This window comes from Narcine bancroftii, chromosome 5 (assembly GCF_036971445.1).
Source record: "Narcine bancroftii isolate sNarBan1 chromosome 5, sNarBan1.hap1, whole genome shotgun sequence".
NCBI lineage: Eukaryota > Metazoa > Chordata > Chondrichthyes > Torpediniformes > Narcinidae > Narcine > Narcine bancroftii.
This window is the reverse complement of record NC_091473.1, coordinates 236,457,445-236,479,491: the sequence shown is the minus strand read 5'-3', so window position 1 is coordinate 236,479,491 and position 22,047 is coordinate 236,457,445. Positions and strand designations below refer to the sequence as shown.

Sequence of the window (22,047 nt, the reverse complement as noted above, 5' to 3'; positions counted from 1 at the left end):
CTTCACTACCCAAAATGTTTTCTTAACAAATAAGCAAGAAAGGAGGTGATACTAACCAGTTCTCAGCATATTCTGTGTATCTTTGTTAATATTATCTTCTTTGCACTGCCCAGTTACTACATATTTTCATAGAAGAAAAACTACATGATATGATTTGAGTTTTGATAAAAAGTTTTAAATTATCGTTGATGATATTCAAATCAATACATACATTATTCCACAATAGTATATCAAATTTTGGCCATGCCTTCTACATTGCCTGCAAACTAAATCACACAACCACATTTTAAAATAAAAACATCTTAAGCAAATGGAGTATAAATTGGAATATTTTAAGCAACATTAACTGTACACCATGATTTTTTGAGCATTTCATTGCAAGTTTTACTAGACAATGACAGTAAAGTGAATCTGCATCTGAACGATAAGCAGCATTTTACTGGTTCAATGGAAAATGGAAACTTGAAAAGTCTAATTATGCTTTCATTATTCTATAAACACATTAAAAATATAGAAATTATTTATGACTGATATGTACAACAACTTGACCACATTTAATATCAGCAAGGCTAAAACCACAAAGCCATATTTTACTTGATATAAAGTTAGATGTAGCCTAATAGTTATAAAAACAGACAAGATGCAATGTATTTCACATTATGACAATTAATAAACAAAGCAGGTAATAAGCAAATGATTCTAAAAGTCAACTAATAAGGGGTCAATAAAACCAGACAAATAATAATATGTAAGAAAAAATATCTTTTAATCAGAAGAACTGACAGACTTTAATTGTACTGTTTATTGCATTCTCAGTGAGGTGTTTATAAATGACACTGGAATGGATGTTACATCATTGTTTTTTTTGCTTGTGTACAGTTTGGTAGTATGCTCACATGAAGCATACATTTACAAATGTTCACATGTATGTATTAACTATTACATAGAAAACCAACAAAGACAAATATTTACAATTCTTTTAGGATTAAGACATTGCTCTTATTTTTATAACCAAAAATAGTCATTGCAAACAAAACTATTTTGCCGAGAAATTCTATCAAATGGTGGCACTATTAATAATGCTAAAGAATCTGATGTTCATGACTAAACAGGATTGTAAACTTTTTTTTTTAACTTCAGATCTTCCGTGCATCCGATGCATAATACACAAAGGACTCCAGTCATGCACAATGGTGTCCAGTGGCATGAACTGCAAGTCCAGATACTACTTCTGGGACTCTGAGTGACATATGCCATCTACAAAGCATTCATTCAGAAGTAGGTTTTCAATACACCTGTGAAACCTGCTTTTGTGGAGCTTAAAGAGAACTCAGCTTGGTTTTCTTTGAGTAATATGCTTACCCACTTATTTTTTTAATTCTTGACCCCCTTCCATAATGAAGTGAACTCCCACATCTCCAGGCATATGTCCCTTGCCCCAAAGCCTCCACTCTAGTCTCCCATTCTAATTACCTCTATCTCCTAATCCCAACCTACCCCATACCCATTCTCGCCCAGACACTGGCAATCTCTCACCACTAATGACCATTTCCACTGACCAATAACCAGAGTCCAAATGTAGCCCTTCTACTTTGACTAGCCACAATCGATGATTGATGATTGCTACACCTACTTCCAACCACCACACATACCCCTGTCCCAGATCCTAGCAGCCAACCCTTCTCTAACCATTATTATAATCAATATTCCACACACTTTATAACTTACTCCTGGTCCACTTTTATTAGAGCATAAGAATATAAGATCACACTTCATGTAAGCATTGTTTATGAGACAAGGCTTTCCTAAATTAGGATATTTCCAAGAATCAGGTCCACAGACAAAATCCGAATGGAATCACCAGGTTGTGACTATTTAGACAAGTGTTGATAAAATTCAAGGCATAGGTCTTTAATCTATGACCTTAATAGATTTTAGGTAGCCATTTCTAAGAGGATTATTTAAGCTATTTAGCAATCGTTGGATATTCTTACCTCTGATTGTAGAGGACCAGATTGAAGATTTCGCTGTGTTTAAAATTACCAGGCATCAGCCAAGCAGTTGGCTGCAGAATGGATGGGGGTAGAGGAAGATAAATGCCATACTTGGAAAGTTAACAAAGCAGATTATAAAAATCAGCAAATTGATGTTCTATGAGCAAACAATGAGCTGCTTGAAGAAATCAGTGGATTGAGAGCATCCAGTGGCCGAAATGGTCAGTCAATGCTTTGGATTGGGACCCTTTCTCAATTTCAATAGAGTTCTAACCTGAAATGTTAACTGACCATTTCTGCCCTTGGTTACTGCCTAACCTGTTGAGTTGCTTAAATAGGTGACTGTTTTCTCAAGATGGGAATTCAAGGCAATGGTAACATATTTATATTATAAAGGATAGATATGTGGAAATCAGGAATTAACTAACCACCAAAAGTAATATGGAAATCCATGAATAAAGAACACAGTGCAATTGAAAATAAAACTAAAAGAATTGCAAGAAATGTACAGCAAAGGAGCCTAGAAATAAAATGGAGAAAAGTGAATGAGCAATATGTTCTTGAAAGTGCTCTTAGTAAGACGACAATTCTTTCATAGGATTGAAAACTATGATACAACAATCAAAATCCTTCAAATTATCAGAATGAAATTAACAATGAAACTTAAGCTACAATAATAAATTCGAGTCAAGTAAGGATTATTGCGACAACTTCAACGGCAGGCTATGGTACATCTTCTTACCGCAGCAACTTAGGAAGTTCAACCTAAAATCAGGAAATGTATTTGTATTAGAAAATATTTTCAAATAATATTATTAAATCAATTTAGATATTATTGATAACAAAAGATTATAATTTGTTTTAATTAAAACATGTACTACTGCATTTATAGTCCAGAATTACATTATAAAATAATAATATTAAAATGGAACTAATTAGATGTCAGATATGATACCAAAATGTTAAGACCCAAAATCACCTCCAACTGATTCTAGCTAATACCAGCTAACAATTCTTTTTGGACAATTCATGACTTAATCCAAAATAGTCCCTACATATCTCTTGTACTTATTTTTTAAATAAAATTACATTTTATTGTGCTGCAGAATAACACCCCCTGCAATTCATTTGATGACTGGGTGCATCCTATTTGTGTTTGTAAGAACATCCACTTTTATTTGTTGGATCTTAGTTGCTATTGCCATTAATGAAGATTCTGAAATGAATAATTATGTATGGTAAATACTAACAATAATTATGATATTAATTATCCTGTGTTGTGGTTGAGAAGACATCATGATGAGACAAGATGTCGTCTGGCAGGTTATTTTTTAAAATGCACCTCCTTCTCTCTGTCCACAATGGGCTTGACTTCCATGATATTGGATATTTTCTCAAGGCCAATGACATTTATCATTCTCATTGTCACCACTCTCAATTCCTTCAATGTCTCCCAGGACAAAAACTCTTCCACTCAGACTTGAAAAGCTCCAATTTTATTTGGAAAAAGATAAAAATGGACTGTCAGCATCCCAGCCTTACCATAGATTATAATTTTGTCACAGATGTCCCTGATTGTCAGATGGACCAGGCTGTTGGTTAATGGTGTCCAGGTTGACCACATTGAACTTTTCATATCTTCTCCCTTACAAACACCAGTTAATCTCACCTCTATCACATTTCTCCTCCACCTCACCCCATCTGTGGATGAAAGTCTTATATTTGTAATCCCTATCTTTATAATTGCATTGTTCTCCCTAGAATATCTCCCATTCTGTGCTCTAGAAAACACATTTAAAAATCCACCATCTTAGCCTATTTGTATTGAAATGACTACTTTAATATAGAAATTGCAGCAACCAGAAGGTACATTGTCCTGTTCTTTCCAATTTTTGGAAAAGGAGATTTTGTGCCTTGTCTTTAGTTCTTAATATTAATTTGACTCCAATCCTTTTCTCACTCTCTTTGAAATAAGTGGGCCAGCAGATTTGATAAGGAATGCATCACAATCTCACATAGTTGCCCTTGCTTCCCTTATCACTAGAAGGGCCATATTGGCAAGATGGAAAGATGCTGTCCCTCCCACTCATACCGATATGATGGGATGTCTGACTTTGGGAAAAAAAATTAGATGTTCCAGTACTGAAATGAATCTTTATTTTGTTTCTTTATGGGGTTCTTTTCTTAATTATTTTCAGAATTTGAAGATTAACCATTTTCTGGTGTATGACTCCCATTGGTTACCGTATTTTTTAAAAAAAAATATTTTCAGAACTGATATGTCCGTGTTAAGCCAATCGCCTCTGTAGGATGGGTTAGATAAGTAAAATAGTAGCTTAGGGGTTTTTTGCTACTTCTTTTTAATGTAACATAGGTATTATTCTGTATTATTCTATAAGATTTGTTCATATTTCATTTTATTCTCATGTATTTATGTGACATGTATGAAACTAATAAAAATATTGAAAGAGGAATTACAGCAGCCAATTTGAAGGCAGCAAGCTCCTGCAAAAGGCAAGCTATCAGACCAGCGAGGGGCTCAGCAGCTGCAAGTGTTCATCGACTAGTGGTCGAGACACTCATGGAACCAGGATTCATGAGGGAGGTGTGTGTAAGAAGGGGTCTGAAGGGCCTCAGGTGCTGAAGGCTGTCTGATTGAGTTGGAGCTTTGGATCTGGAGCTCGGGTTTCCGATGGATCAAACAGGGGTCTGAGGTTGCAGAGGTTTTGGGAGCATTGGAGGCGGAGTCCTTATCTTCAGGTTCCTGTACTTCCTTCCTGATGGTATCAGAGGGCATGGCCTGGGTGGTGAGGGTCCTTGAGGATAGAAGGTGCTTTCTTAAGACAACCTCTTGTAGATGTCCTCGATGGAGTGAAGACTGATGCCCACAATGCACTGGCCAAGTTCACAACTCTCTGTAGTCATTTTATGTCCTGTGCACTGGCGCAACCATACCAGTCTGTGATGCAATCAGTCAGATTGTTCTCTCCACAGTCTCTTTGGCTTGGCTTCGCGGACGAAGATTTATGGAGGGGGTAGAAAGTCCACGTCAGCTGCAGGCTCGTTTGTGGCTGACAAGTCCGATGTGGGACAGGCAGACACGGTTGCAGCGGTTGCAGGGGAAAATTGGTGGATTGGGGTTGGGTGTTGGGTTTTTCCTCCTTTGCCTTTTGTCAGTGCGGTCTTCTTCAAAGAAGGTTGCTGCCCGCCAAACTGTGAGGCGCCAAGATGCACGGTTTGAGGCGTGATCAGCCCACTGGCGGTGGTCAATGGGGCAGGCACCAAGAGATTTCTTTAGGCAGTCCTTGTACCTTTTCTTTGGTGCACCTCTGTCACGGTGGCCAGTGGAGAACTCGCCATATAACACGATCTTGGGAAGGCGATGGTCCTCCATTCTGGAGACGTGACCCATCCAGCGCAGCTGGATCTTCAGCAGCGTGGACTTGATGCTGTCGACCTCTGCCATCTCGAGTACTTCGACGTTAGGGATGAAAGCGCTCCAATGGATGTTGAGGATGGAGCGGAGACAACGCTGGTGGAAGTGTACTAGGAGCCGTAGGTGGTGCCGGTAGAGGACCCATGATTCAGAGAACAGTATACCTGTAGAAATGTACAAGAATCTTTAGTGACATACCACATCTCCTCAAACACCTCACAAAGTACACCTCTGGTGAACCTTCTTCATGATTGCATCGACATGGAAGCTCCAGGACAGATCTTTAGAGACGTTGGCCACCAGGAATTTGAAGTTCTTAACCCTTTCCACTGCTGGCCCCTCAATGAGGACTGGTTCATGTTCTCCCTCTGATTTCCTTCTCCTGAAGTCCACAACAAGTTCCTTAGTTGTTGTTGTGACACCACTCAATTAGTTGATCCATTTTTACTCCTGTATGCTTCCTTATTACTATCAATGATTCTGCTGATGACCATTGTGTTATTGTCAACTTGGAAGATGATATTTGATTTGTGTAGAAGAGGGGCCTAAGCACACACCCATGAGGTGTGTCTGTTTTGATTGTCAGTGAGGAAGAGACGTTGTTTCCAATTCATTCTGAGTGTGGTCTTCCAATGAGATCAAGTTGTGGTGATGTTGGGGGGTGGGAGAAGAACAGAAGCCCAGGTATTCAAGTTCATTGACTAGTACTGAGAATGTGATGGTGTTGAAAGCTGACCTGTAGCCTGATGTACATGTTACTATTGTCTAGATGATCCAGAGGTGAGTGGAAAGCCAGTAATATTGCATCTGGTGTGGAGAGATTGTGGCAGTAGGGAAATTGCAGTGGGGCCTGATCTTTACTTGGGTACAAGTTAATTCTGGTCATGGCCTACTTCCAAAATCATTTCATCACAGTAGATGTCAGTGCTACTGGCCAATATTCATTGAGGCAGCTCACTCTGGTCTTCTTGGGCACTGACCAGGATGATTGATGTCCTTTTGAAACAGATGAGAATCTACGACTTCAGCAATGAGAGATTGAAAATGTCCGTGAACACTCCGGCTAGTTGGTTGGCATAAAGTTTCAGCACCCTGCCAAGTACGGCATCAGGGCCTGACACCTTGCGAGAGTTCATCCTCTGACGTTGGCCTCAGAGACAGATATAACAGGGTTGTCAACTTCTGTGGGGATACTTGTTGGTACCATTGAGTTCTTCTTTTCAAAGCTATCTTTCAGAAGAGATATCAAATTGAACCTTATTTGTTTTCGCCCATAAACAGAACTATGAAGTGACCAAGTATCTGTTTTTATTTAACTCTTTTACATGTTAATTGAGAGATACAGCACAAAAACAGGTTCTTTGGTCCACAAGTCTGCGCTGCCTAATGCACCTATGTGACCAATTAACATATTAACTCTGTACATCTTTGGAACGTCAGAGGAAACCATAGCAGCCGCAGGAAATCCACATGAAGAATGTACAAACTCCTTACAGATAGCATCGGATTTGAACCTGGGTTGGTAGCCCAGTAATCACCCTGGTCAATGATGTTGTTAATGGATGCAGGGATAACTTTTCAAAATAACGATAATCAATTGCTTGCATCAGTGTGAGAGGGCAGATGAAGCTCGGCTTGATATCTCACTACAATATGGCATCTTTAAAAAAAACTCAGCCTAGATATTTGTGCTTGGGTTTGTGGAATGGGTCTTGAAGTTACAATGTCCTTTTTCAGAGATTTTATTCCTTGGAACGTGATGATCAAAATTATCAAAACAAAGGATAGATGGAATTGAACTATTCTGCTAGCTGGGAAGAAGGAACATTTTCTATAAATTAGAACTAGACATTATTGGAGTAAAATTAAGGAACATTAAGGAACAAATAATTGGAACTTTCTTCCCAACATCAGCAATTATTGCTGTAACTAATCTTAGAATTTTGATAACTAAAGTTGTTAATGAATCTAGGGTATAGGGAGGTTCAGTAAAACCCCTTTTATCTGAATTCAAGCAACTGGCAGCCCCAAACAACCAGCAAAAAAAAATGCAGAAAATAAATAGGTTAAAAATAAAGAAGTTTAAAATTAGTACACCTCACAGTTAGTTCACCAGTCACAAATGTGCTATTTCAAGTCACCCATTCGCCATCCACCAATCCACATAGTTGCTGGATACCAGGTATTTTGCTCTATATAGATCATGTCAGCCATGATCTCATTAAATAGGGCAGGGCAGATGCAAGGCTTTCCATTTTTCAATATTCTTTTCATAATATGTTATGGGCATTTTTCAGAAACTGAATGCAAAATCATGGGTTAGATTTGGTTCATTTTTATTTTAGAAATAGGTTTCAACTGTTAAATTCCATTAACAAATTATAGAATATTGATGACAATTTGCACTCAACATCTGATGCATAAGATAATAAAGGGAATTTAAACTTATGAACTAACTTTAAGATGCTTTTCTCAAATGCAACTCATTTCTCAAATTATACATGTGGAAATTTTTTTTCAGTACGTTAGATAATTATCTTAAAACTCACTTCACCCACAAATCCATGCTATTTATTACCATTGTCACAGTCATTTGTCCTCTATTCAGACCCTAGCTACAATGACATGGATTTTACATTTAGAATGATGACGAATCCAAGATACATTTTGTTAGACTAATATAGCTAGGCTTCACAATCAGAGCTCACAAATGCATAATATTTTGCTGATCCATAATTTGTTCTTCCTGTTTACCACTAAATCAATTTCTGCTTTCAATCTTTTTAACTCTACTAAGCGCCAACTCCTCCTTCAACCCAACAGCTGTGTTTCTTCATTGGGATCGCAACTTCCATCCTCTGGCATTTACCCTAATAGATCTCCTTCATGGTTTCAATTGAGATGTTGACCTATTGATGATGAGAAGTAGTTTCTGCTCAGTTTTCTAATTAATAACATAATGCACTTCATTGTTAAATAGAAGGTCAAACGGGCAAGTCACAAATGAGCTGCTCTCTTTGATTCCACAGGGAATCTTTCATGATTTGGAAAGGACACAATGTTTTTTTTCTCCCATGACATCAAGTTATTAACAAATTATTCAGAATTATAACAACAGAATACAAACTTCTGCAAGTATTGAAAAAAAAAGTAGAAGAATAGATAATGGAGTGTGAGGAAGTTAAAACAAATATATTACGAGAGAAAAAAATGCAGAGATAATGGACTGAGGGTTAACAAATCCCCAAAAGCTAATAGGCCTGTATTCCAGATTTTTAAAAAAAGGGCTGGCTGCATTGATTTAAAAAAAATAGGTAATAAAGTTCAAAATACCACTGATTTGATGCCTCTTGAAAATGCAATCTACTCCAAGACAATGCAGGAAACTGATTATTTACCTTCTTCAAGCTTTTCAAGTTGCTCTGTCGAATAGCAGCCAGAAGCTGGTCTCTTGAATTTCGTTCTTGAGTTGGTGGTCTATCTTCCAACTTCCTTTCAGATACAGGTGTCAAGGAATTTCTTAGATTCCTGGTCTGGTCATTTCCTACCGCAGTCCTCTTGTTTTGTAATTTATGGACTTGTGTCATAGAGTTAGCTTCGTTAGACAGTGCTGGGGGTGGAGGAGGAGGGGGAGGAGGAGGAGGGGGAGGGGGAGGGGGAGTGTGAGCTGCAGCTTTCTTTGGACTTGGTTTAGGGGATGACCATGGTGAACCTCTGGGAGACGATTGTGGAGAAGGTTTTGGCGATTTTTGCATCCCAGTTGTCTTTGGAACTTCCAATCCTTGCTTCTTTTCCCCTCCTTGCCCCTGTCTCTGCTCTTGTAAGCGCTTTTGTCTCTGTTTATCCATGTTCCTACTGAGTAAATTTGTCACAGTCATACGTGGCCCTGCTAACTCAAAATGGTAGCCCAACTTGAGAAGGGTGGTATTTTCCTTTAAAAGTTTGGCAATATCCATTTCAACCTGTCCCCCAAAGATGTGGCGCTGATTGTGGAATCTGAACTCTGTCAAAACATTATTCTGCTGCAGAGCTCTCATGACAGCGATCACTCCTTTACCAGAGATGTAGTTTGATTCCAAATTCAAGTTTGTTATGCTTTTGTTCACCCTTAACACACTGGCAACAGCAAATGCAACATGGTCATCTGCATGAGTATTGGCAAAGCTAAAGGTTTTCACAACAGTATTTTCTTTCAGGGCATCAGCAAATCGTATTAAAATCTCATTGTTTATTCGTTCTGCATTATTTAAGTTTACTTCAATTAAACCAGGATCATTGTTCTTCACCTTCTCTATTGAATCATCATAAATGGTTGGGGTTGTAGCCTGAGTTTCAGGAACTTTTGTTTGTTTTTTCCCTTCCGGGTTTTCGGTGTTGGATAAATTATTGCATTGTTTTGAACAGTGTATACCAGAGTTTGTCACCGAATTGCTCAGGCACTCATTTTCCTTAATGTCTTTGATTTCACTTTTTGTTTTCCGAGGCTTTCCCTCTTTGACAATCTCCTTTGATTCTTCTTTCACCTCAGTGAGTTTTTCTTTTTCTTTAATCCCTTTGGTCTTCCTGTTCTCTTCTTTTTCCTTTCCAGTCATCTCCCTATTCTGCTCAATCTCGTTATCTTTGAACTCTTTGCTGTTCATCTTTTCATCATTTCTTGTGTCCTTGATATTTTTAAGTATTCCACATTCCCTCTCTTCATTGCCTCTTTCTCCTTGTGCTGCAGCCTTTACCGCAACTTTTTTAATATTGTCACAGTCCAGTTCTTTAACTGCTTTGCTTTCAAGTTCTTCTGTTTTAGCTTGTTCAGGGTTTTTCCCTTCCTAAAAGAAAGAACATTAATAATAATGTCATAGAATAATAGTGTAGAAAGAAGCCCTTTGGCCCACCAAATTTGAGCCATCAGATACCCATTTACATTAATCCTGCAGTAAAGATGTTTTATTATCCCCATGCTTCCATCAATTAAAACCAGGACCATCCTGGGGAATCCACATGCAAACCTCACAGACAGCACCAAATTAACTTCTAAGTTCATCAAAATGACATAATGCTCAAATATTAAAATATGTAATTAATGAAACTGGGGGGAATATCACAAAAGTACTTACATTCTGATCTTGAATTAATGTTGGAAGAGGAGGTTTCCTTTCACTTGAAACTCATAGCCTAAATCAGACCTGGACTATTTTAACTACTGGTCCCTATGATGTCTGTCAAAGTTCCAGGGCCAATATTGTGTGGTGGTTGAGGGAAGGTAAGTTTACAGAGGACCTTTGTCCTGCAGATATTAACTATAAGACCCTTGCTCTTGTTTGCTGTAGTTAAATTTGTGCATTTGGTAAGAAAGATTGAGAAAACTGATGACATCTTTCTGCATTATGATTGGGTCTGTTGGCTAAGTTCACATCAGCAAGGAAGAAAGAGGCTCCAATCATTGAACGGGAGTACTGGAGGTTCAACATATTGGTTCACTTCTAAATAACTCACTCACACTCTCTCTCTCTCTCACCTCAGTACACCTTCCTAGGATTTAGATGTTCCAGTGTTTTTACACAGACATCTAAGATTGCAGAATGCTCTGCCCCAAAGAACTAAAAAAATGTTGAATCAACAGAGGTGGGTAGATTGGGGAATAAAGCATTAAGGAATATTCAGATGGAGCATCAATTTGAAACTCAAAAGTAAAGAACAGAACTAATTATATTTTGCCCCTTTTATTTGACAGAAGTCATCATCATGGCTTGGCTTTGCGAACGAAGATTTAGCAAGGGGGCTATCCATATCTGCTGCAGGCTCACAGACATGCTCAGCCATAGCAGCTGCGAGGAAAATTCTGTTCTGGGTTTGGTGCTGCTGTGTCACGGGTTCTTCCTTTTGTCCTCAAGGTCAGCCCTGTGTGCATTCTTGAAGGAGGAAACAAACTGGTGAATGGGGTGTCACCTGGCTGCGCTATTGGAGGCTGGATCAGAACACTGGCAATGGTCAATGTGACAGGCACCAAGGGATTTCTTCAGAGAGTCCTTGTACCTCTTTTTCAGAGCCCCTCTGTCACGACGGCCAGTGGAAAGTTCACCATACAACAATCTTCAACAGCATGGTCTCGAGGCTGGTGACCTCTGCCTATTTGAGGATTTCATTGTTGGAGATGAAGTCACTCCAGTGGATATTGAGGATGGTGCAGAGGCAGCGTTGGTGGAAGCACTCAAGGAGTTGTAGGTGGTGACGGTAAATGACCCACGACTCAAAGCCGTTTGGGAGGGTGGTCAATACAACAGCTCTGTTCACACTGTACTTTGTGCCTTTCCTCAGATGCTTGTTGTTCCAGACTCTCTTGAACAGCCTGCCAAATGTGCTGTTTGCCTTTGCCAGTACGTTGTCAACCTCTGTCAATCTTGGCATCTGACCCCCAGGTAGATGAACTGAACTGAGCTGTACAGAAGTAGTACTAGCACAAAACCATTTACAGGAGAATTTAACAATGCATAAATCTATATCTACCACTGTAAATTTCCTGTTACTTCATGTACAGTAAAACCCTTGGTACCCAGCAGCTATGGGGATTGGTAGATGCGTGTAAGTGAATTTTCCAGTTCCTTGAAATTGCGTGTTGCGTGAATTGACGGATTAATGGCAAGGTGAGCCAATGTTAAACCTGTATTTTTTTTACCTATTTATTTTCCATGATTTTTTTGTCAGTTGCTTGAGGCTGCTGGAATTCTGGATAACAGGGATTTTACTGTAAAATCTGTGTAGAAAAACTTAATGTCATTGGAGGAAACTTTACATATCTCCACATTTGTAAGCAACAGAGCTACTGGAGTCAACAGAGTTGATGGTCTAAGTGGGTCTCCTTCCATAACTAAATACAATTCAAGAATTTTTTTTTAACCTTTTGTGGATTGTGCTATTGTAAGTATCTAAGAAAGTAAAAAATGCCTAAGGAATGTACTTTAATCCATTTTTACTCTGTTCCAATTCTGTAATACCTCTCATTAAACATTTAACTGTTTCATTTTCAAACTCATGTATCTTCCCTCCTGGGAAATATTTATCACAAATTAAGTGAAGGACATATAACTACTCTCTTTTTAGATCTACTATTAATTCATTTACATTTATTCTGTGTTGTTCAATTTGTTTTTTTGCATTAGATCACTAATCGTTTGTGAAAAATTATCAAATGTCATCTCTTATGAATGTATCAAAATTCATGTGAATTCAAACAAGCATTGATAAAATTAATTCTTCTCCTGGAAATGCGTGTTCTTCAAACCTGAATTGTTGTCACAAAGACATCAAATGTCAATAACATTTAAGTTTTTAGTAATGTTCATCCACTATCGAAGAATATAATTGGAAGTTACCCAAGTTTCTGTGATCAATCTGCTTAAAGGGTGTGTCAGTGAGGTTTGGGGCAGTGCCAGGACAGGCTCTCGTGGAGAGGGAGTGGGTGTGTCAAGATATCAATGAAACAAGATGACAGAAATACTCAATCAGGTCCATACAAGCTTCTTGTACCCTTTAATTAGCTGCTCAGTTTTGATTAATTTTCTAGTGTTATCCTAAAAAAAAAAGACAGTATCCTTTCAATGGCTCTTCATCATCACATGAAGAGATGTCACTCTCACAATGACAGGGATATTTAACCATGAGTTTAGGGTGGGTGACCAGGAATCATGAAATTTAGCTGAAAGATTCCTTGGTCACCAGAAGCATTATTGACATGGTTCCATATCTGCAAAAATTAACTTTGCAGGCAAGCTTCTCCTAAACTATGTTTCATAACTGCAATTTTGATGGAATCCTTGATTACCTCTTTCCAAGAAAATTTAACAGTGAACACATGTCATGGCAATCCTTTAGGTTTTTCTGCCGAGGTTACTGAAAACAATAAATGTATTAAGATGAGTAGTGATTATCTTCCAATGCTCTAAACAGATATTCTAAATGAAGTGTAAATATGGAGAGATATATTGCCATGTTTTGTGGCATGACAGGCAGAATACACCATTATATCCACTTTTCCCATCTCTAGATTTCTAGTATCATGTAGCTAATAATTCATTTTCAATCTGTCTTTCTCACTGTGGAAGTTATAATCTGTGCATTTAGCATCAGGCCTTTGCAGTCTCCAATTGTGGATTGGGCCAAGCAATAACAAATCAGGTTATGTTAATTCGTTTCCACAGCCATTGACCTGATGCATTCCCTTAAAAGGTCTTTGTCAATACCACTGGGGGAAAAAACTCTAAACAGCTACTTCTGGGACTATTAACTTAAAAAGCTTTATTCTGGCTTCTGTTCACAATTTCCCACATGCCCCATTTGATAACAAACCTAGGAAAAATAACACTCAGCATATGTTCTTCAAAGACTTAATTTTTCTACTGTTGCCAATGAAGAGAGAATTATAAAAACTTATGAACCTTGAAATCCAATTAACTACTCATCTTAATACATTTATTGATTTCAGTAACCTTGGCAGAAAAACTTAAAGGATTGCCATGACATGTGTTCACTGTTAAATTTTCTTGGAAAGAGGTAATCAAGGATTCCATCAAAATTGCATGTAAAATAATTCTTTCACATTTTTTTTCCCAGTTTGTGTTTTAAGTTAATTTTCTGTAGGATGGATCGGACTTTATTTGTCCCACCAGATGGCCCACAATATTCTCTTGCCTGCCAAGTAAGCTGATCCTGTGGATCTGAAAGTTGTCTGTTAAACTACATTGAGCCTTCTGTGATGAGACTCACTGACTCAACGCTTTCTGAAAATAAACTGATGGAACCACAATTGGCCAAATCCGAGCTACTGGCCTACTTGCATGGAGAAGCTGAACATGGGAGGTGGTTGGGCAGGCCTTGTGGAGGTCAGGAGTTCACCATCAAATTCCTATTGATTTTTTAATTTCCCTGTACCTCAGCTTCAGTTTATTTATGTATTATCAGAATTTCACATGCTCCTGGTAGTTCAGTACATAGTTGAGGCTTACAGATCAAGAAGGTCAGAGAGGACTTTATAACTTGATTCAATGATCTGCATTTGGAAGAGGAAAATTAACCAGGCCAGAAGGTTTTGATTGATTTCCACCAGAACCTGCCATATGGACATCAAGTAGGGGGATAGAAATAGTCCAGTAGTGAGACTACCAACAAATTCTGTTGACACATTCCTCATGCATGAGCAATAGAGGATTGAATCCAGAACTAAATATTAACAATTTTGGAAGAAGGTTTGAGAAAATTACCCAGAGGTGTTCACTATTTGGATCTAACTGCACACCATTCTTCCAATCAACTCACTCTTTAGGACGAGCTTCACTGCTCTGAAATTATGTAATAGAATACTCCTTTTAAGGTTTAGGGGGATCATTAGGGGAAAGTTTTTCACAGAGAGTGGTGGGAGTGTGGAATGCGCTGCCATCTGATGCGGTGAATGTGGGCTCAATCTTAAGTTTTAAGAATATATTGGATAGATATATGGATGAGAGAGGTCTGAAGGGTTATGGAATGAGTGAAGGCCAGTGGGATTAGTGGAATAATGGTCAGCACTGACTAGAAGGGCTGAATAGTCTGTTTTCTGTGCTATATCATTCTTTGGTTCAAGATTTTATAGTCACTTTTAATACCTTCTGATGATGCTAATAGGCTCAGAGATGCATAATGAGATATATAATTGTTGAGAAGCAGTGATGACCAACCATTTCAATTCTGTGCCCATTCCTGCACTGACATGTCTGTCATTGGCCTCTTGCATTGCCAAACCAAGACCACCTATAAATTGGGCACTCTCCAACCAGATGGCATCAACATCAGCTTCTCTGGTTTCTACTAGACCACTCCCTTTTCTCCCTCTCTTCTTCATCCCTCTTTTTTTTCTTCTAGCTCTCCTCCCCTTCCTTCTTTCTCCATTCTTCCCCCCCCCCCCTTTTGTTGTGCTCTCCCACCCTTATCCACCTATTACCTCTCATCTGTGGGACTGTGCTCCTCCCTTTGCCGCTCTCTCCCTACTATTCTATTCAGGTGCCTACCTACATCTTGCTCATACCTTGATGAAGGGATCAGGCCTGAAACATTAGTTATGAAGATGAAGATCTTTGCTATATAAGATACACTGTATGACGAGCTGTGTTTCTCCAGCATTGTGTCTTTACTTTGTGTAATTGTTATGCATATTGAAGACAATGTGTGGTACAAATGAAATTGTATGTTTATGCAAGATTCATTGCCATTGGAGGCTGTGATAACATATCCTTCCTATTAACATCCACTGCAGATTTACCAAATGGCTGGCATAGTTACTGAGAGAGCATTGGTTTGCAACTGAATAGTCTATTCTGGTTTTTATAAACTGCTTCCCACAGAATAAAATTTGGCTGTATTTCCATCAGATGATTTGTTTAAGCCTGTGGACTGAAGTTTTTCCCTAATTAGGATGCCTAGCCCACAACTCTGAGGCTTTAATATTTCATCCAACTGCACTTCAGTTTGAGACTTTCACTTCTATGAAGTCCATAAACTCATCATTTTTAGCTGGCACTATGGATCATTTGGTTTACTTTTGTACATGTATTTATGATCTTAAAAATGTATCTTTGCCTCACTTAAAATGACCTCACAAATTTTCTTTTTCTTTATTTATGAATATAATTAACCTTTTTAATTCCCACCAATGAATTCATTTTCCTGACTGTCCGCAAAGCTTTCCAATATTGCTACTGTCTCACCTCCCATAATACTGGTTCAGTCCTATGGTACTGCCGGTGTGGAATTTTCATGTCCTCCCTGTGACTACGTTGACTTCATCCAGGCACTTTGGTTTTCTCCCAAGGACATGAAAATTAATATGTTAGTGATGTGTAGAATCTTAGGGAAGTTGATGGGAATGTGGGTCTGAAGGGTTTTAGAATGGGCGTTTGTTGCCCTGTGCTGGTTTTGTAGATCAATGGTCTGCATCTCTAATCATAGACAGAACTCAAATAGAAACTGGCAATAGTGCCTCTAACTCATGGCTCGATAACCCATCTTTGGCAAAGGGCTATCCCCACACTCTCATACACAACTCAGCCAATAATATCCTCCATGCTCTGTTTCCAAACAGATTTTCCATGACCTTCAGCTTTACCTCTTACTTCAATGACCTCCCAATGTCCTTCTTCTCTGCAAAAATGGGAATCTGTACTTTTGACATATAATTGGATGGAATTGGATATGTCATTTAAATAGGTGCCATGATATTATTACTGAAAAATACAGGATGTCCTGTGGTTGCAAAAGGATCTCTATTAAAAAAAAGCGAATGCATGTTTTCAGTTTTGAACAATAGTTCTGTCCTTTTTATTCAAAAGCCAATCTCTGAGAAAGGACATGGACTTACTCTTAGTTGACAAATGGCTATTCATAGAAACTCAAAATATCCAATGCTGGCTTTTTTCTCTTCTTCATGCCACCATTTGAACTTTAATGTCACCCATCCTTGTCTACTTCCAACCAGAACATTCATTAACAGAAAATTCATCTCTGGTCATTATTTGTCAGCTGCACAAGTTATAGCTCGAACTTCAGACACGCAAAATGCCTAATACAAGCATTAACACAGAACCAAAAAGCAAGTTAGTTTTACTTTAAGGATAATGAAAAAGTGATCTTTTCTCTAAACCCAGTGATTTGCCTTTGAACCTGTAGCATTCACCCAAACCAAAGCTTCTTAGGGATCCAGTTTTTTCCTGAATCAAGGCCTAGTTGATGAGCTGACTATGCTGGTTGGTTCAAGTCAGGTCATGTGGATTACATTTCAGGTAGAATTTTCTCTGTTGCAAAAGATATCATTAAGGAAGATTTTCCATACCTTAATGCATACCTCAATAGATTATGTTATGTGCAGCCTCCAAAAATTAGAAAAAAATTTCAGGGTCATGGAAAAAAGAGCAACGTGATTTTTTTTGGTGATGTTTTGAAATTTTTGAATTGAGAATATCATTGGTGCTTCTGTCCTTGGTATTTTTAGTTCTACTATAAATTAATTAACATAAACTTTATAATGCCACAATCATACAAGATTTCAGGTGGTCCTATTCAATTGATGATGGACTCCAACCATGTTTTAATCAAGACATCCATAATAGTCAAACATTGTTGTTTTGTGGCAAAAAAATACTTTGCATAATCTCTGTAGTTGCCAGGGGATTGATAATCTTTACACTTATGAATTTTAATATTTAAATCATAATCCAAGTTTGCTACTTACTTCTAAAAAGGATCATTTCCGTATTGACTGCTTTAATGTTAATCTGGTAAAGATGATACAGATACCCATCCTTTTACTGTAGACATTTTCAACTCATTTCAAAACAATTTTTTTTTTTAAATTTAAAACACATGTGTGCAAACACGATCAAATGCATGAGAATGAGCACACACACACAAAATGAAATCTCCAACAGAACATTTTTTGGACAAACAAAACTGAAGTAGAAGAGAAATATATTGTAAACTGTGATTGAAAAAACTCAAACCATTAAACAATTTTGACCAATTCTTAATATAAACCAAAAAGAAACTCACATCAATAGACAGCTCTCTCTCTATTAGTTTGTTGGTTGATTTCTCACAGTACGTGAGCATTGCCTCCCGATCATAAGCTCCCGTTGGCTGCTTCTCGGTCTGATTTCTCTGTCTCAGTCCAACAGCCACACTGGAATTAGGATCCATGACTTCCAACTCTATTTGTAGTTCTTGCATTTCCTCCGGAGAAAGATTTGCCAACAAATTATCAATATCTGGATCCTCACTAACCTGCCTTTTGTACTCTTGCTTTCTAAATCGTGACATTTTTATATTTTGCGATCCCAAAAAAAAGCTCCAACTTGCAGCTACAGTGAAATCCACCTACATCCAAGGAAAGTTTGATTTGATAACTTTTAATAACTTGATCAATAAAAATTGGCTTCTTTTAAACTTCTTCACAGCAGGTGCTGAAGTGTCAAACAGAGTGTAGTGAATCCTTATATGATTTAGCAACCAAGCATGAAATGTGAAGAATAATTGATGCAAGGTTGCACCATTCAGACACCTGCTGCAAGTGCTTTCTGAATACTAATGACTTAAACAGCCAGTTAGCAGTGAGAGGGAGATCTGACAGCCTATCAATTTAGGTTGCGTGGTGAAGACATTCCTTGGAATCCTAAGCTATTGCATTACCAAATTTAGTATAGCAGATTTAGCCTTGAAAGGCAATAGGAAGAAGTACAGCAAAACTTTGACACACAAAAAATGCAAGAGTTGGCAGGATTAAATGTTGAATTAATACTGCAATTACTTTTAAAGGCAGAAATACATATAGGAAATAACCCGGTTCAATCAAAAATACTAAATTAGGGCAGTGTGCTTGAAATCAACACAGTTTAAATATGGTTTAAACAACCAAAGTTTAATTTAATTCAGTTTGAAGTATGATGCATCTTTCTATTCAGTGTCAACATATAGAAATATATCACTCTCCAAAAATCTCAATCAGTTAGACCTGTAAACTACAGTGCTATAATGACATTTAGTGGAGTCACATTTTTAATTGAAATTTGGAACACGCTCCATTATTAAGAATAGCACCCAAAATGTAATTAGAACAAAATAATGCTGAATAAATTTAATAGGTCTTTATCAAACGTCTTCGTCTATTAATTATTTTTCTCATCCTCATTACACACTTTGGAAACCCTCAAATAACAGCATATTTAAATGACTGCCTCCTGCCCCATTTTCAGGTATTCTGGGAGGGTAAAGAGCAGATGTTACCGATAGAGTGGCACACTAAGGACTGCAGATGCTGCGATTGTGGTCGAAACACAGAAATGCTGGAAGAACACAGCCGGTCTTGCAGCGCCAATAGGAGGAAAACACAAATGCAAGAGGAACTCAGCCGGTCTTGCAATATCCATAGGAGGTAAAGATATATCACTGACATTTTGGGCCTGAGCCTTTTATCGAGGTATGAAGAGGTTACCAATATCTCATTCTGAAACATGTGAAACATTCTCTCGTTTATGGTGCTTCCTATTAACCAGGAAGTCACGCCATTCAATTTCAAGGTAATATGGCATTAAAGTAAAGAAAATAGGGGCTGAGAGTCTACTGGATACTTATTTTATATGATCCTCTATAGTTGTATTCACAAATATTCAAAATTTTAAAAGAATTTGGCTAGAAATTTATTCTCGATTATTAGTGCTAAACATGCATTAGTGTCTTCTACTGTATCCCTTAAATTTCCAGTGAACTTCTCAGCAAAGATGTCACATGCAATGTATTATTCCTTCAGTAATAGGAACATGTAAAAATTGTTCTTCCCAACCATGGTTTCAGGCACATCCCTTTACATTTTCTGAACTGGCTACAGCAAAACATCTATGGAGAACTGCTTAAAATGCTCACAGTACAAAGAGATGGAGTATGGTACATGTTCAACAAAAGGTGATCTGATCATTCAACTTTGAACTATGCATCACAGTATGGTCTATGTGCACATCCTCCCATCTTTTTCATCGAACATATCAATACAACCTTCAAATGTAACATATATAGTAGGACCCAGGTTTGACCACTATGTCCTTTATTATAGAACAGTGGTTCTCAACCTTTTCCTTTCCACTCACATACCACTTTGAGTAATCCCTATGCCATAACTGTTCTGTGATTAGTAAGGGCTCTAGACCCAATTGTTATTGAAATATTTTGCTTGAGAAAAATTGTCATTGGCTCGTTATGTACATGGTTTCATAACTCCAAAGGAAATGGGCCAATGAGGTACAATGAAAACAGTGGTTTTCAAACTTTTTCTTTCCACCCACAAACCACTTTAAGCCATCGCTTACTAATCACAGAGCCCCTATGGCAATAGAGAATACTTAAAGCAGTATGTGCGTGAAAAGAAAGAGATTGAGAACCACTGTTATAGAAGACTGATTATTACTTCAGATGTAACTCAACAAGACTGGTTCACCAGGTTGATTCCAGAGTTGAGGGGTTAGCCTTGAGGAGGGATTGAATTATCTGGGGCTTATTCTTTGGAATGTAAAAGAATGAGAGAGGTTCTTATAGAAATGTATAAAATTATGGAAGGCATAGATAAGATAGAGGTAGGTAAGTTGGTGAGGGAGAATACAACTAGGGGACATATCCTTTATGATTCAGCATGGAAGATTTAGGATAGAGACGAGGAGGAACTGTTCCCCCCCTCCCCCGCAGAGTGTGATAAATCTATAGAATTCACTGCCCATTGAAGCAGAGCAGGATACCTCAGTAAACATATTTAAGGAAAGGTTGAATAGTTTTTTTTTCATAATAAGAGAATTAAGGGATATGGAGAAAAGGAAGTGGAGATGAGCCTATTATCAGATCAACCATGATCACAGTGAATGGCAAAGCTTGCTCAATGGGCCAAATGGCCTACTCCTGCTTCTGTTTCTTATATTCTTAAGACACGATTATGATACTATCCCCATTTTTCAGTTTTATCTTCCTGAAAGTGATATTCAGAATTCAGGTTTTTTTTTTGCTATGACCCAACTGTTAGTTTCAGTAGTTTGTTTCTATACTCTTGGTCACTTATTCTATGAGCAGTGTGCTGCCCCTTTATTCTTCATTCTCAAAAGAAATACAAGTTCTGGTTGAAATTTGAATGGCCATTATGTCTATTCTGTTATTAATATATTCCTGATTTTGTCGAGATCTTCTTGGTTTTAACTATTACCCAAACTCCTGCCTTCCGAAAATGTTTAAGTCTATCAGAGCATGTTTAGACACATAGAAGTGGACCTGATCTCACCTTTTCCTATTCTCCTTTCAATACCCATCTATTTTCTATTTCTAACCAGCTTATGTGGTCATCCCATTTCTTGTCCTTGACCTCACATTTCCTTGCCTTAATCAACCTTTTAAAAATGTACTAGTCTTACCACTATTTCCTATTTCTGCCAAGATTCAAGTAAAGTTGGTCAAACGTGAATTCGTCTCGTTTTTTTTTTTAAAAAGTGCTATTTTTAATTTTCAGTTGTCACAAGGAAAGTGCTCAAAAGAGGAACAAATTGTACTGGGCACCCAAGAGCAGAAAATGCACAACAACTGAATCTCAAACCTGAAGCACGTCGAGCATTATTCTGATTTAGAAGTTACTTATTGAGCTGAGCACAACTGAAATATTTAAGGACAACAGCTACAGATATTTATACAGAGCCCAAATGAAATTGCTATTTTAAAGACAAAGAACCAAAATTGGAAATAAATGTACTTTCCACCAAGTTAGACTTGGTCATGGAATTGTATAGCACAGGAACAGACTCTTCAACCACCATGTTTATGCTTACCATCATACCTACCTAAACTAATCCCAATTGCTTGTTTTAATTTCATATCCCTTTATGCCTTACTCATTCAAATACCTATCTAGATGCCTCTTAAATGTTGTTGCCTTTCCTGCCTCTACCCTCTCCTCTGTCATCTTTTTCCAGAAACCAACCACACTTAGTGTGAAGATGTCACCCCTTATATCCCCTTTGAATCCCCTCTCTCTCAACTTATGCCCTCTAATTTCTGACACGCCTGAAACAGACCCAAGCTATA

At 37.9% G+C, this 22,047-nt stretch overlaps 1 protein-coding gene across 1 annotated transcript; it reads right to left on the bottom strand.

The window, feature by feature from the left end:
- Positions 1-742: 742 nt before the first annotated feature.
- On the bottom strand, positions 743-18,500 carry LOC138762950 (leiomodin-1-like). Its single transcript, XM_069936452.1, has 3 exons — positions 17,995-18,500; positions 8,829-10,250; positions 743-2,759 (listed from the first exon to the last, which is right to left on the bottom strand). Exons 1-3 carry the CDS (start codon positions 18,259-18,261, stop codon positions 2,733-2,735), a joined length of 1,716 nt encoding a protein of 571 aa, XP_069792553.1. The 5' UTR covers positions 18,262-18,500; the 3' UTR covers positions 743-2,732.
- Between the last annotated feature and the right edge of the window lie 3,547 nt (positions 18,501-22,047).